The following is a 14,276-nucleotide window of genomic DNA, read 5'->3' on the forward strand; positions in this document are numbered from 1 at the left end:
GCTGTTTTCGTCGTAAAACATAATATTTTATATTTCTATGAGTTATTCACAATATTTTTTTGTGAAATATAGATTTCGTACGAAGAGTTATTATCCCTTTAATAGTGTCAGGTTTGATTCATTATCGACACCATATTTTTATGCAATTAGTGACATAGATAGAATGTGCTGAATCACAATATGGTTACTGTGTCAGTGTTTTGCACTATTCAATTCATTTGGACACCCGACTTTGGTTTAATGTACAGCATACTTGATTGGCATTAGGGCCTAATGTAAAAGTTCCTATTTTGGCTCCGAATTAAACAATCTTCCAAAGAAACTACGGGCTTTCAAACCTAGTGCATACTTTGCATTCTTCTTTGCTTCTGATTTGGCATGTTTTAGCTCCATATCCGTTATACCCAGAGTCGTACGTAGTTGTTCATTTTCTTTGGAAAGCTACAATTAGAATATATATCAACATTAAACCGCACTGTCTCAGCACTGGGTTACTCAATTGAAAATTAAAGATACTTATCAAACATTCGCAAAATTATTATCCATAAACATACACTTATATACTTTACCTGATGGTTTTACAATTCACGGTGAAATCGAAATAAATAAGTATAGGACGTTGTTACAGATAGTGAGTGCTTAACACCTGTCTATGTGAATTAATTCAATATATTAAGTCTTCGTGCATGCAACGCTTTGTAAGAGGATTCAAATGAAAGTTCTCTCTTATCTTATTTGGAATGCTGGAGTACCTCTTTTACTGCCCGACTCTCTAAATATTGAAGAAACGCTTGCAAAAGCAGTTCATATTTTTGTTCTTGAGCCTACAATAAAAAAATATATATATATATATATATATATATCTTTCAAAATGAAATCGGATAGTCAACGTGTCGGGTACTGCATATCGGTTACAGAGAAACATCGTATGCCATCATGTTCAAAACTGTTCGCAGAACGTCACTCTATAAACACATATTTTAGTTGTACATGCAAGTCTCTAGGGATGGAGACGGTGACTGTTGGTATTTACTTATGAAGCAATACATGTGGAACTTAACGACTTATATGTCGTTTTACCTGAAGGGTTTTCAATTGAGTATAATTTAGCATTCATAGGGAAATGCTAATTTCCACAAAAAATTCTATGCTAAATAGAGGTCACCAGTGTACACCTCTACCACAAACCTTTGTCAGTTGAGCAGCATTATCTTCCTCTAGTTTCTGTATTCTCCCCATTAGCCTTCTTCTTTCATTGTCATTTTCCTCTTTTTGCTGAAATATGGTCGAAATTGGAATATCATTAAAATACAATTTATTATTCACATAAATTCAATTCTGCACATAACACCCACAATTCACGCTTTTATTTATTATTTTCTGAGAGAACAGTTTCATTAGCTCTGTATGTATACATTCAAATTCTTGTTTTTCTTTTTATCAAGAGCTTGTAAAATATGTGTGTATTACCTCCAATATTTCTGTGACTGTCAGTCACCATCATCAGGGAGTAAATGACTAGGGTCATTTCACCTGGAATGAAAATCCAGGTCAATTGCCCCTAATTACTGGCCTTGTGTTGTAACTGTTACATCCTCCCCCGGGGCTCCTCTGCATCCTTCTGATGGTGACTGACAGTCACAGAAATATTGATTTGTGTAGCTTACATGTATGACAGGATAGAGTTTGTGTAGCTTATTAATCGACAGGATAGAATTTTGTGTGAGATAATACACTGTCACCCGAGCGATATATGCCATAACACCTCGAGCGTTAGCGAGAGGTGTTCATGGCGTATATCGCGAGAGGGTGACAGTGTATTATTTGACATACATACCGAGAAAAAATACAGTCATTTCATGCTAAATACTTGTCATGGACGTTCAACTGGCGTGAAAAGTATTAAATCAATCGTCGACACTGACCGTGCGCTTCTCAGCTGAGCCACACCTAGCTGGGCCTGCTGCAGAAGGCAAAACCTCTACTTTTCAGTGACATTTCTGATAAACAAGGAGCGTCAGACCGGAATATAGTCAATCTAATTTTTCACAAGTGCAAAGGAGAAAGAAATTTACTTTTTGGTGATATTTCTGACGACGAGGCTGTTTCGGAATATAGTCAAAATCAGACGGATGTTTGTTACAAGTTCACGGGAGTAATAATTCTAGTTTTTATTGTTATTTCTGACGACGAGGCGGTTACAGAATATAGTCAAAATTAAACGGATGTTTAATCCAAGTCCACAGGTGTAATAATTCTACGTTTTGGTGACATTTTTTACTACGTGGCGATTTCGGAATATACATGTGCTGGTTTTCAGAGCATGGAGCATACTACATGTAATTACAAGCTCAAAGGGGGAATATGTTTGATTTTTAACCGATAAATCTGATAAAGAGGAAGAATGAACAGCTTTAAAAAAAGGTAAATAACACAACCCTCGTTAAAAAGTTATAGATTTACAAATAATTTCTATGCACGTGTAGCTTAAATGTAAACTAATTCCCATTTTCAAACCATACCCATATGATATGACTTAGTGTAATAAAGTTATAAATAATAATTGTTAAACGTGAAATGTTTATGCTAATTTTTCAAAAGTGTGAAAGATTTTTAATTTGTCTACTGGTCGCAATCAACGTCACAATTCTCTTGATGCCAAGTAATAATTGTTAAACGTGAAAGGTTTATGCAAAATTTTTAAGAGTGTGAGAGATTTTAAATGTGTCTACTGGTAAATATATAACGCAAGCAACATCACAATTCTCTAGATGCCAAGAAGGTCACATGATCAATCTGTCTTTGACTTCCAGCATTTAGTGACCTCGACTGATTTAACCAAGATGTAGTCGTGAAATTCTAGACTACATCGAGGTTAAATCCGAGTTTTCCGAGAGACGCTACGCAAAAATATCGAGTGAAGCGAGATATTTTTGGGTAGCGGCTCGAGGTTGCACTCGATCATCACTGAAGCTTGTCTAAATGGACAGGCTTCAGTGATCATCATAACGCTACGGTCACATAACATCCCTAGTTATGTATGTGTAGCTAACGTAGTGAGAAGATAAAATTTGTGTAGCATATGTTGTTAAATTGACACAATTAATTTTTTGTAGATTTCGTTGTCAAATTACGGAAAAGAAATTGTGTAGCTTATGTTGTTAGATGATATAATTAGTAGTTATTAGTGATATTGGAATTTTTGAAAAGCTTTGTGTATGATTGAGTGAGAGTTGGAAAGATAGTGACACGTGTTAGACGGGACTTGTTGCAAGACGCGAACTGGTCGGAACATATTAAAGTGATATTTTATTTTCACTGTTGTTACATACTCGTGGCAATTCAGTAAATATTTTCAGTTTACAATGCATTTTAGTACTTTAGAGACATTTTGTATTAAATTTCTGTTGCGATACTACAACTGCAGAGACATTGTGAACCACGTGTACTGAGTAGTAATCGGACAGACCACGTGTAATTACAGGCCCGTGCGCCTAGAGCCTTATGTTGTAATTAGAATACAGAACATAATTTAGTGAGTTTATTTACAAAGAAAAGCATTTATTTGAAATAAAGGTTTCAAATTTGTGTTATTCACTGACTTGCTGAATGAAGGAGTGAGTGTGAATTGTTTATTGTATATTTTTATCAATATTGCAATAGCATATATTGATAGAGTACTATTCTACCTTGTTCGTCTGTGTTGAAAGTGTTTCATCATAGGTGTACATGTGAGTAGGTTGAATAGTGTGAGAGATTTGTTTGTATTTACTGTGAAGTTTAGTAGTGGCTTTTTGCTGAAACTTTCTTCAAACAGTAAAGTGTGGCAGCGGTGAAAGTATTTTATTGTATAGTTTTTGTGGCATTGCTGCATTGCTATTATCAATAAAATTGTGTAATAGATTGTGAGAAACTGGAAGTGAAAATGGCGTCGGGTAATGTAGAAAGTAATGTTGTGTTGAATGTGCAGACAGCATCTGAAACAGAATTGAAAAATTTGAAAGGAATTGGTCCAGTGAAAGCTCATAGATTGGTGTCTTTGAGAAATCAAAAAGGAAAATTGCTGTTGAGTGATTTGGAAGAAATTACTGGTATTAGTGTGGCAGAATGGCAGAAATGGGAAAAGAAGGGTAATGTGATTCTGGGTGTAATGGAAGAAAAAGATGAAGGTTCAAAAGTTGGAGATGAGAAAAAGGAAGAGAGTGTGAATTGGGAAGAAAAGTATAGAAAGTTGATGGAGCGAGTGAAAGTACAAAATGAAATGATATCAAATCTTCGAGATGAGGTGGAAGAAGCTGGAGAAAAGATGGAATTTTTATCAAGTGAATTGGAGATTTATGATGCTAAAGTGAAAAAGTTTGAAAATGAAAAGAATAAATGGGAAAAAGAGAAATATGCTTTGGAAAATGAGAAGTGTGATTTGAAAAATGAAAATGATTTGTTGAAAGAAAGAAATGTGAAAATTCAGAGTGAGTTGGGAAAAACTAAGCAAGAGTTGATGAAAAAAAGAAATGGAAATGGAAGAAGAGTGTAGAGAGTATTCCACAAAAGAAGTGATGTTACATGCTCAGGTTGAAGCACAGAATGAATTGTTGAAAAGACGTGTGGAAAGTTTGCAGAAATGTGAAATTGAAAAAATGGATTTGAAATTGCAATTGGATGAAATGACAGCCCGTCATAATCATTTGCAAACTCAGTATGAAAGAATGCATTTACAACATGATTTAGAAAAAAATTCCAAGGCCAACTCCTAGAAATATTGAAACTAGTAGACCCACACCTGCACCTAGAAGTAGTAAAAAGAAAAGTTTGGAAACCCCTGTGAAAATTCCAATACTGAAACTAGAAGAGAGTGAAAGTGATAGTGAAAGTGAATCTGAATTTGAACAGAAAAGAGTTCCTTTAGTTGAAAGAGAAAAAAGACCTGTTCATAAAATGCCTAGTTTTAGTGGGAATGGAAGAGAAAATTGAGAAGCTTTTGTATTTAAGTTTGAAGACATGGCAGAAAGATATGGATGGAATGATAAAATAAAAAGTAGCAGATTGATTGAATGTTTGGAAGACAGAGCTTTTGAGCATGCGGTGGAGTTTGGAAACTGCAAATATAAACGTTTAAAAGAAGTGACTTGGGAGAAAGTGTTAGTGTATCTGGATGATATTACAGTGTTGGGAAAGAATTTTGAAGATCAGCTTAAGAATTTGAAAGAGGTTAGGAAAGCCTAAGAAATGTTTTCTTTTCCAAACAAAGTGTGAGTTCTTAGGAAAGTATATCAAAAGAGAAGGTGTGGGTTAGAAAATGGTTAACCGAGAGAGTCGGTTGTTTTTCTTTATTTGAATTTGCTTTATGTTTATGTAATATTTGTTCATAGTTAATGCGGCGATGATGTGTTACTATGGTAGTAATGTAATAATATGTTAATATATTATGTTAATATTTGAAATTGCTAAATCCCCCGTTTCTAGGAGAGCACAATAGGTAATGAGATGATAATATTCAAAAATAAATGATAAGGTTTATATAAACTACAGAATAGGAGAAAATATCTAGCAGTGTCGCAAGGACAATTTAACTCCAGTGTGCAACAGGGGGAAGACCCACAGTGTGATCACACTATATAAAGAACGGTCAATTAACAATGTATGATTTCGGTTAGAGCGGAGGGGGGTCCTACTATAGCTCGCAATCTATTGTTAAACGTGATTGTTATCATTTCAAACAAGCTAAAACCGAGCCTGCACAATAACTGTGTGTCCGGCTGCTGCGGAGAAACGTCCTGTCCAACAGATTTTGCTATATTAAAATACACTATCGACCTGTTTTGGACCTGTTTTAGATCACTGTTGTAAAAAAAAAAAAAAAAAAAAAAAAAAAAAAGCATACGTGCAACATCAGGCAATAACGGTCAAGTATAAAATTGACATCTTATTGTTTAGACGCACCTCAATATAACGTTATAAGTATTATGTTAAACGAGCTAAGCATTAAACCTCGACAAACTAATGTCCATTTTTAAACAACAACCAGAAAAAGGGCGCCATTTCACAGTTATGAGCTGACAAATTGCTTTAAAACTTATTCTGTTGTGGGAAATAATCATCCGTTTCGCAGAGCGCACAATGGAAAACGAGATGAAAATATTTTAAAATAAGTGAAAAGGTTACTATAAAAAACAGAATAGGAAAAAATATAGAGCAGTGGCACAAGGACAATTTAACTCCAGAGTGCAACAGAGGGAAGACTGACAGTATGATCACACTATATAAAATTACGGACAATTAACGATGAATGACAGCGGTTAAAAGAGGAGGGGGATCTTACTATAGCTGGCAATCTACTGTTAACACAATGGCTATCATTTCTTAAACAAACATAAACCAGGCCTAAACAATAAGATTGTTAAATAAGATTATTGCTGTAAAATAATAATGTTAATTCTACGGTGACGATGGAGAATGTGCCATTCGCAATGTTAATAAAATAAGACTGGTTCAAGCCAATTGTCCATATCAAGTGAATATTTTTAGTAATTGAGGCTACACTTCAGCTTGTTCTGTAAATCTTTTTTTAAAATAATGTTGCTTTCTTTGTTTGTTTTAATCTTTATTTTTACACAGGTCGCGAGAATGGAAATTTATATACGTAGCATCTTTAATCTTCTAAATTTTTGGCCATTATCATTCATAATTGCAATAAGAATTTTGAGACAGGGTGAATTGTTTATCATGCTGATGCACACTGCTGGTGCTTATGCATGTTAATCAAATTCAATTTTTGACTACGGAACACTTCATATTGAATAAAATAACTGATACCGAATTAAACTAGCAGTTTGCTAGCAACACTAAAAACATGATCAGGGCTCCGTATCTCGAAAGGTTCGCTATGTTGCGCACGTGCGTTAGTATCTCGATTCCATAACCGATTCTATTTCGAGATACGGGGCCACGGAATAGAGACATTTGCTCACGTGCGCAAGTGTCTCGATTCCATGGCCCCGTATCTCGAAATAGAATCGGTTATGGAATCGAGACACTAACGCACGTGCGCAACATAGCGAATCTTTCGAGATACGGAGCCCAGCTGCGCGTGCCAAGCTAGTGAACAAAAGGACAGTTCGCTACGGGAGACGGTTTACCAGCACGCGGTAGCATGGTTTCTAGCCTCTTAAAGCTATAATCCTACCGCCGCAACAAACAATAGGGACTTTCTGGCTGATGTATCCTGCTGTTAATTACACCTTGGTACAGTTGATTGTCGCGCTCGCGCTGGACCACAGAAACCGGCGTCATGGGGTTCACTCGTCTTAAGTATTGTGTTATTCCACCTAAGCTATCGTGTTTGTGCGTTTTAATTTTGAAGGGATAAATACGGCTCTTCTTCTATTCACAGGACAGGGATTAAAACACTTCAAACGTTGATAAACCGGTGTACAACGGAAACATAATTGTTACTACCACTGTATATTAGTCCTCCTGTCAGTTTGAGGACAATAGGCCTGTCGGTTTTCCTAGACATATGTTGTCTGCAATGCATATTGTATGAAGTACAGTAAAAACAGTATTTAGTTGGAAAAATCATCTGATCAAGCTGACTTTCAAAGTTGACCTGTATTTTATTAATAGCCATTAGTTAGTTGCAATTTTGAAAAAACGGGTGGGCCAGATAGTTTTCCACATACTGTGGTTGGTGGTTAAGGTAGTTCCCAAAGAATTTAACTTAAATTATAAGCAAAGTAATTAGCATTGTAGACCTAAATTTAAAAAAATTCTTAACCATAACCATTATGTCTCTTCTCACCAATATGACACATATTTCAAAAGCAAACTCTTATGCTGTTTAATGGGCACAATAATTTATATTTAACATGCACATACCATGCATATTTTAAAGAATCCAGCGATATCGGATAAATCCAACCTCTCTCTCTGCACGGTTAATTTCATGGGCCCTATAGCTTGTCGCAAGTAAGACTCTTTCAGTTTGGCCATATCTGCCTCCAGCTTTTCATTTGTGTAGCCTTCTGGTATTGGGCTCAGGCGTTGTTTCAAATCATCCAGGAGTCTCTTGAACACCTTCTCACAGTAATGACGAGACCTGTCACGATTCTCCTGGAGGTAACGTAGCAGTTCCCCACCGACGACGCTGCTATTTTCTTGGCCTTGACTATCTCTCTTGACTGCAGGGGAAATAAGAACTATTTGAAATCATAAACATAAACGGTACATTTCTGAAAGTCAACCAACAAACTGTTAGCTTTTTAGTGTGCCTCTATGGGTGCTTTCCCAGAGATTTAGATCGATCTAAAGATTAAGATTTAGATCGACCTAACTCCCTGGGGGTTCACGCTAAATTGCAGTCAGCCGAGCGGGCACCATAGTTAATTACCCCCTTACAGCTTTTAGTAGGCGGGACAGACGCTTAAGCCGGCTAAGCTGACAGGAATCTAGTGAGATTCCCCACAGAGATAGATCGATCTAAAAATCTATGGAAATGGGGTGTTAGTCTTCTTGCATTTTGCAAGTTTAAGTTTTCAAACTTCAAGAAACAACTTAATAAGCTAATATAGCAATATTATATACAAAAATATCAAAAAGGGTACCATTAGCCATTTAAGATGCAACAGATAAATCAACTTATGTGCAATTTATCAAATGAGCTATTCTAAGGGTGAAGTTTCTGTTTAAAGTGCACGTTTTTTCTAACCACCAGGCAAATTGGCCAAAAAATGGCAAGGTCGGTTCTCACAGAATACTCTCATTTTGCTTATATAGTTAGTAATCTTTGTGACCTTAATAAAACTGTAAAATATTAAAGCTTTCTGTTGCGTTTTTGTCGAGATACAGCCACATGAACATTTCACTGCCTCGCAGTACTCCCGTCTACATTTTCAACTGTGTGAGTGGTGTATATTTCCCCGAAGTTTGCCTTACAAATGTGCATGAAGTGATCAATACATTACTTCGACCAATACCACAGTTAAAAGATGGATATATTATCTTTATAACGACAGGGATTTATATCATACTTCCGTTGCTATGGTTACAGCCTGCCGAGGTTATTAGAGGTCACCTGATGACTGACTAATGTCAGCCATGAAGTAGCAAGAAGATCCCCTACAAGAAAGTACAGCAATTTATGGAGCTTCATTAAATAATGAAAACTGACACATTTTGATGAACTTTTTATTACAAGGAGCTTTTCAGACATTAATTTTTGCCCCAGAAACGTGGAATTCTGCGCTTTTAAATTCAATTCAAAGGCGGTCCCCGGACCTCCGGCCGCTTAGGTGTTGGGTTCCATGATAAATGTTCGGAGTTTTTTTTTCTTTCTGAAACCTAGGCTCATGTCTGTTTTTTTTCTGTTTCACTGAATTGAAGATATCCGTGAATGCCACTTTTAAATGGAATAAGATCTTACTGAGATATTGAATATCATATTTATATTCCTTGAAGCAAAAGATCAGCTTGACTTAAATATTTGAACTCTGTAGCAATATTTGGTCCATGTCCTGAATAGTGCTAAATAATCCATGGATTACATCATTACCATACATAAGTTCTTCGCACTTTATTTTCTCATTCTTCTCATGAAGGGGAATCAGTTAGTTGGATAATGTGGATTTGCATTGTTTTGATGTTTTTGTGGAATGAAAATCAAGTGTGCTTTTTTCAAAACATTCACTTTAATCTTGGGTCAAAACTTATTGACAGGAGTTACAATGCCTTCCACCCATTTATTAAGTTATTGGTTATAGGTATTTTCCAGATTTGCATTGATTGCTATACTTCCAAATAATTCGCTTATTTGTACTTAAAGATCAAATAAAGAGATTATGCATTATACATGTAAAACCTATTGTTGATTGATTAAAAGCCGTGTGTGTGTGATTGGTGCCCATTTGTGTCCAATAATTGTTGAAGTAGTAGAACTAAAGAAATGTTAAAGAAATACAGTTTTCTTTATATTATTAAATATATAATAAATATGGGGTGTTAGTTGTTTTATTTTCTAAACATATTTTTAATCAATTTTGTAAGCTATAGTATTACCGGTGTGGCAGGAGTGCACGTCCTAGTCCTGGGAATGGAAGTCCTAGGGCATACGTCACTAGGTTTCAATGTCCGTAGGACAAAGGCTCCCAAGTAATGCAAGTCCTACGTGTAGTAATGCACATCCCAATGGGACGTGCGTTCCTGACATTTTAGTACCGCATGTCCTACATAGTTTACACCAAGAAATGGCATAAATAAATAGATATAGAGACATACTAGTTTTAAAGATATAATACACGTTTGCTTATTCTATTTACATGACATTTTATCTTTATAGTTTACAATGTTTTTCTTTTCCGATAGGCAGTTTATACACTCTTGCCCAAAATGGTTGGTACACGGAAATTTTGGGATGCATATCGCCCTGTTTCTTTCATTATTATTGATATAACCAAATTAATACTGTTTATATTGTTAAATATGTGAAGCTGGGGGATTGGTTAAGTCAAGGAGAAACAACCAATGCAAATGTGAAAAAAGCGTTAATTTATTTAGGTTTTTTTCCTCATGCCCCCAAAAAGAGTACTTTTTTTACATAACAGTACCAAGTGAAAAATTAAACATAAATTTATACTGTGATTGACAATTAATATGAAATTAGGGGAAATTGTCAAGAAACATCTTCAGAGTTCATTATTAATCTCAATAGTGATTAATGAGAGGTTTGGAACTTCAACTCGTCTGTGCAGTGGTTAGCGTGCAAGACTACAAGGTAAGAATTCATGAATCCTTCTGTTGCATTTATGGGCTCGAGTCCTACCTTTGACACGACCTTACCCCCCATTACCCCTATTTATTACTTGTAGCAAAATGTTTAATGGTGTTTTTAATGTCTAATATGTGTTCGAAATTCCGTGCTCATTACATTTACAACTTTTTAAGTGTCAAAGCACCAAAATAGTAAAGGGTTGTTACAGAACACTATATACATATATTGCAATTTTCAATTTCTAAACTGTCTTGATTTGTCTTAAATCTCAGCCCATACTTTCCAAGAGCAAATTTCCATCCTGTTTGAGTTTTTTTTAATTTCAGCGAGTGTAAACCGAAAAATAAATCTAAGAAGGGAGATCCCGCGTTTTGTGTAAAGTGATTTTTCTTTTAGGAATAGGGTTTTGAAAAAGAGAGAGAGGGAGGGAAAATAAAAATTGCGACGCAAAACACAAAAGGTACACCCCAGTAGAAAAGGACATGAAATAATATACACTGTACATATACATCAAACGATGAAAATAAGGGATGCCTTTGGATGGTGCCTTATTTTGTTAAAAAAATATTGGGCAAACCAGGCTCATACATATTGTGCAATGAGGGAAGACTACGCCAAAAATATGCGTTAACACGTCAAAATTTGCGTTAAAACGTCAAAAAACTAGATGAGAAATACACATAAAATAAATAAATTGTTTTTGTTTCTTCATTAATATGCATATAAACTGCCTATCGGAAAACACTGTAAACTATAAAGATAAAATGTCATATAAATAGGATAAAGCAAACGTTTATTATATCTTTAAAACTAGTGTGTCTCTATATCTATTTATTCATGCCATTTCTTGGTGTAAACTATATACTAAAATGTCAGGAACGGACTTTCTTTACGAGGACGTGCTTCTCTATATATATAACCAACACCCCCAAATGAAATGTCAAATTTCACCTTGACCTTCAATTTCAAGGTCATTTCAAGGTGACATATTCACTTGGGATTCCCCATAGGGGAATACTATTGTTTTTCCTGTTCTTATTATTATTAGGATTCCCAATAGGGGAATACTTTTGTTTTTGGCATTCTTCTTCTTCTTATTATTATTATTATAATTTTTCGTCAAAAAATTTCTTTCTAAAATTCTGAAAAAATTAATAGTGATTGTCCATGAAAAGTTTTTCCGGTCCACCCAATTTTTTGACCTTGACCTAGTTTTCAAGGTCACAGACTGAATTTTTTGCAGATTTCAAAATGCAATAGCTTCTAGAATTTTCAACATTTTGACAAATCCTTTCATAGGTAAGGTCACACAATGATTCTATATCGTATGACCTAATTTTAGGAAAGTCAAGGTCAAGGTCAAAATTATTGCACGATATGCTTCAGGAGGTTGACACTCGGCAGGGGGTAAACCAGATGTCACAGAGCCACAAGGCTGATGTAAAACGTTGTCCTAGACATCTATCCAGTGCAGTCGCTAATAATATTGACAATTGACTGATTAGTTTTTTTAATATAGATTTTTAAATATTAATAATTTGACAGTAATAGTGACTTCGTCAATTTCTCCATGAAATCCTGACTTTTTGTGATAACATGCTATAGTAAACTACCCCAAACATATAACCAACACCCCTAAATCAAATGTCAAATTTGACCTTGACCCTCATTTTCAAGGTCATTCGGCTATTTCATGGAGAAATATTGAAGTGGGCTAAAAGTGATGTTTTGTTGACCCCCACCCCCAATTCGCACATGCCCTTTCAGAATATGGGGTCAAATTTAACCCTTGACCTTCACATGACCTTGTAAGAGCATTTCCACACCTATTTTGCAGGGGAATCCTCCGCCACTGGCTTCAGCCAGTTGCAGTCTAGTTATTATTCTTCTTCTTATTATTATTTTTCGTCAAAAATTTCTTTCTAAAATTCTGAAAAAATTCATACTGATTGCCCATGAAAAGTTATTCCGGTCCACCCAATTATTCTTACCTTGACCTAGTTTTCAAGGTCACAGAGCCTTTTAAAGTGAATTGTTTGCAAATTTCAAAATGCAATATCTCCAAGAATTTCCACATTTTGACAAATCCTTTCATCGGTGAGGTCACACAATAATTCTATATCAAGTGACCTAATTTTAGGAAAGTAGGTCTGGTCAAAGTCAACCTATTGCAAAATATGCTCCAGGTGGTTGACACTCGGCAGGGGGTAAACCAGATGTCACAGAGCCACAACGGTGATGTAAAAAGTTGCCCTAGATATCTATCCAGTGCAGTCGCTAATAATATTGACAATTGACGGATAAGTTTTTTCAATATAGATTTTTAAATATTAATAATTTGACAGAAATAGTGACTTTGTCAATTTCTCCATGAAATCCTGATTTTTTGTGATAACATGCTATAGTAAACTACCCCAAACATATACCCAACACCCATAAATCAAATGTCAAATTTGACCTTGACCCTCATTTTCAAGGTCATTCGGCTATTTCATGGAGAAATATTGAAGTGTGCTTAAAGTGATGTTTTGTTGGGCCCCCACCCCCAATTCGCACATGCCCTTTCAGAATATGGGGTCAAATTTAACCCATGACCTTCACATGACCTTGTAAGAGCATGTCCACACCTATTTTGCAGGGGAATCCTCCGCCACTGGCTTCAGCCAGTTGCAATTTAGTTATTATTATTTTTCGTCAAAAATTCTTTCTAAAATTCTGAAAAAAATCATACTGAGAGCCTATAAAAAGTTATTCCGGTCTACCCAATTTCATTGACCTTGACCTAATTTTCAAGGTCACAGAGGCTTTTAAAGTGAAAATTTTGCAACTTTCAAAATGCAATATCTCCTAGAATTTTCAACATTTGGACAAATCCTTTCATAGGTGAGGTCACACAATAATTCTATGTCAAGTGACCAAATTTTAGGAAAGTAGGTCAGGTTAAGGTCAAAATTATTGCATGATATGCTTCAAATGGTTGACATTCGGCAGGGGGTAAACCAGATGTCACAGAGCCACAGGGATGATGTAGAAAGTTGCCCTGTATTTCTTTCCACTGCAGTCGCTTATAATATTGACAATTGACCGATTAGTTTTTTAATATAATTTTTTTTTAATATTAATAATTTCACAGAAATAGTGACTTTGTCAATTTCTCCTTGAAATCCTGGGGCCAATTCCATAAAACCATTCTAAGCCCTAGTTGGTTGCTAAACTTCATTCTGTCTCTAGTTACCTACTAACTCTATTCCATAAAACCATTCTAAGCCTAGTATAGTTCTAAGTTTCATGCTAAAGTTAGAGTAGGTCTGGGTCTCTTCTAAATCACTAGTATCATTCTAATTCATTTCTACCCACACCTCCGAGGTGTAAGGATGGCCAGGAGAATTTTAGAAATAGTGGAACTCCGCAGAGCAATGCGGCGGGAACGAGTGTTTCGGGATAGAAGGAATCAGTTGGACATTTTTGATGATGTGGAACTTGTAAAAAGATACCGATTTTTTCAGAGAAGGCA

At 35.5% G+C, this 14,276-nt stretch overlaps 1 protein-coding gene across 1 annotated transcript in view; it reads right to left on the bottom strand.

The window, feature by feature from the left end:
* Positions 1-1,161: 1,161 nt before the first annotated feature.
* Positions 1,162-14,276, bottom strand: part of LOC106169114 (guanylate-binding protein 3) — a 41,146-nt gene continuing 28,031 nt past the window's right edge. Inside the window, exons 10-11 of the mRNA XM_087007675.1 lie at positions 7,876-8,177; positions 1,162-1,275 (exon numbers count right to left, since the gene is read on the bottom strand). Coding sequence (XP_086863801.1) covers positions 1,162-1,275; positions 7,876-8,177 — 416 coding nt within the window. The remainder of the gene's footprint in view (positions 1,276-7,875; positions 8,178-14,276) is intronic.

Source organism: Lingula anatina, chromosome 3 (assembly GCF_051362555.1).
Source record: "Lingula anatina isolate TDL-2025a chromosome 3, LinAna3.0, whole genome shotgun sequence".
NCBI lineage: Eukaryota > Metazoa > Brachiopoda > Lingulata > Lingulida > Lingulidae > Lingula > Lingula anatina.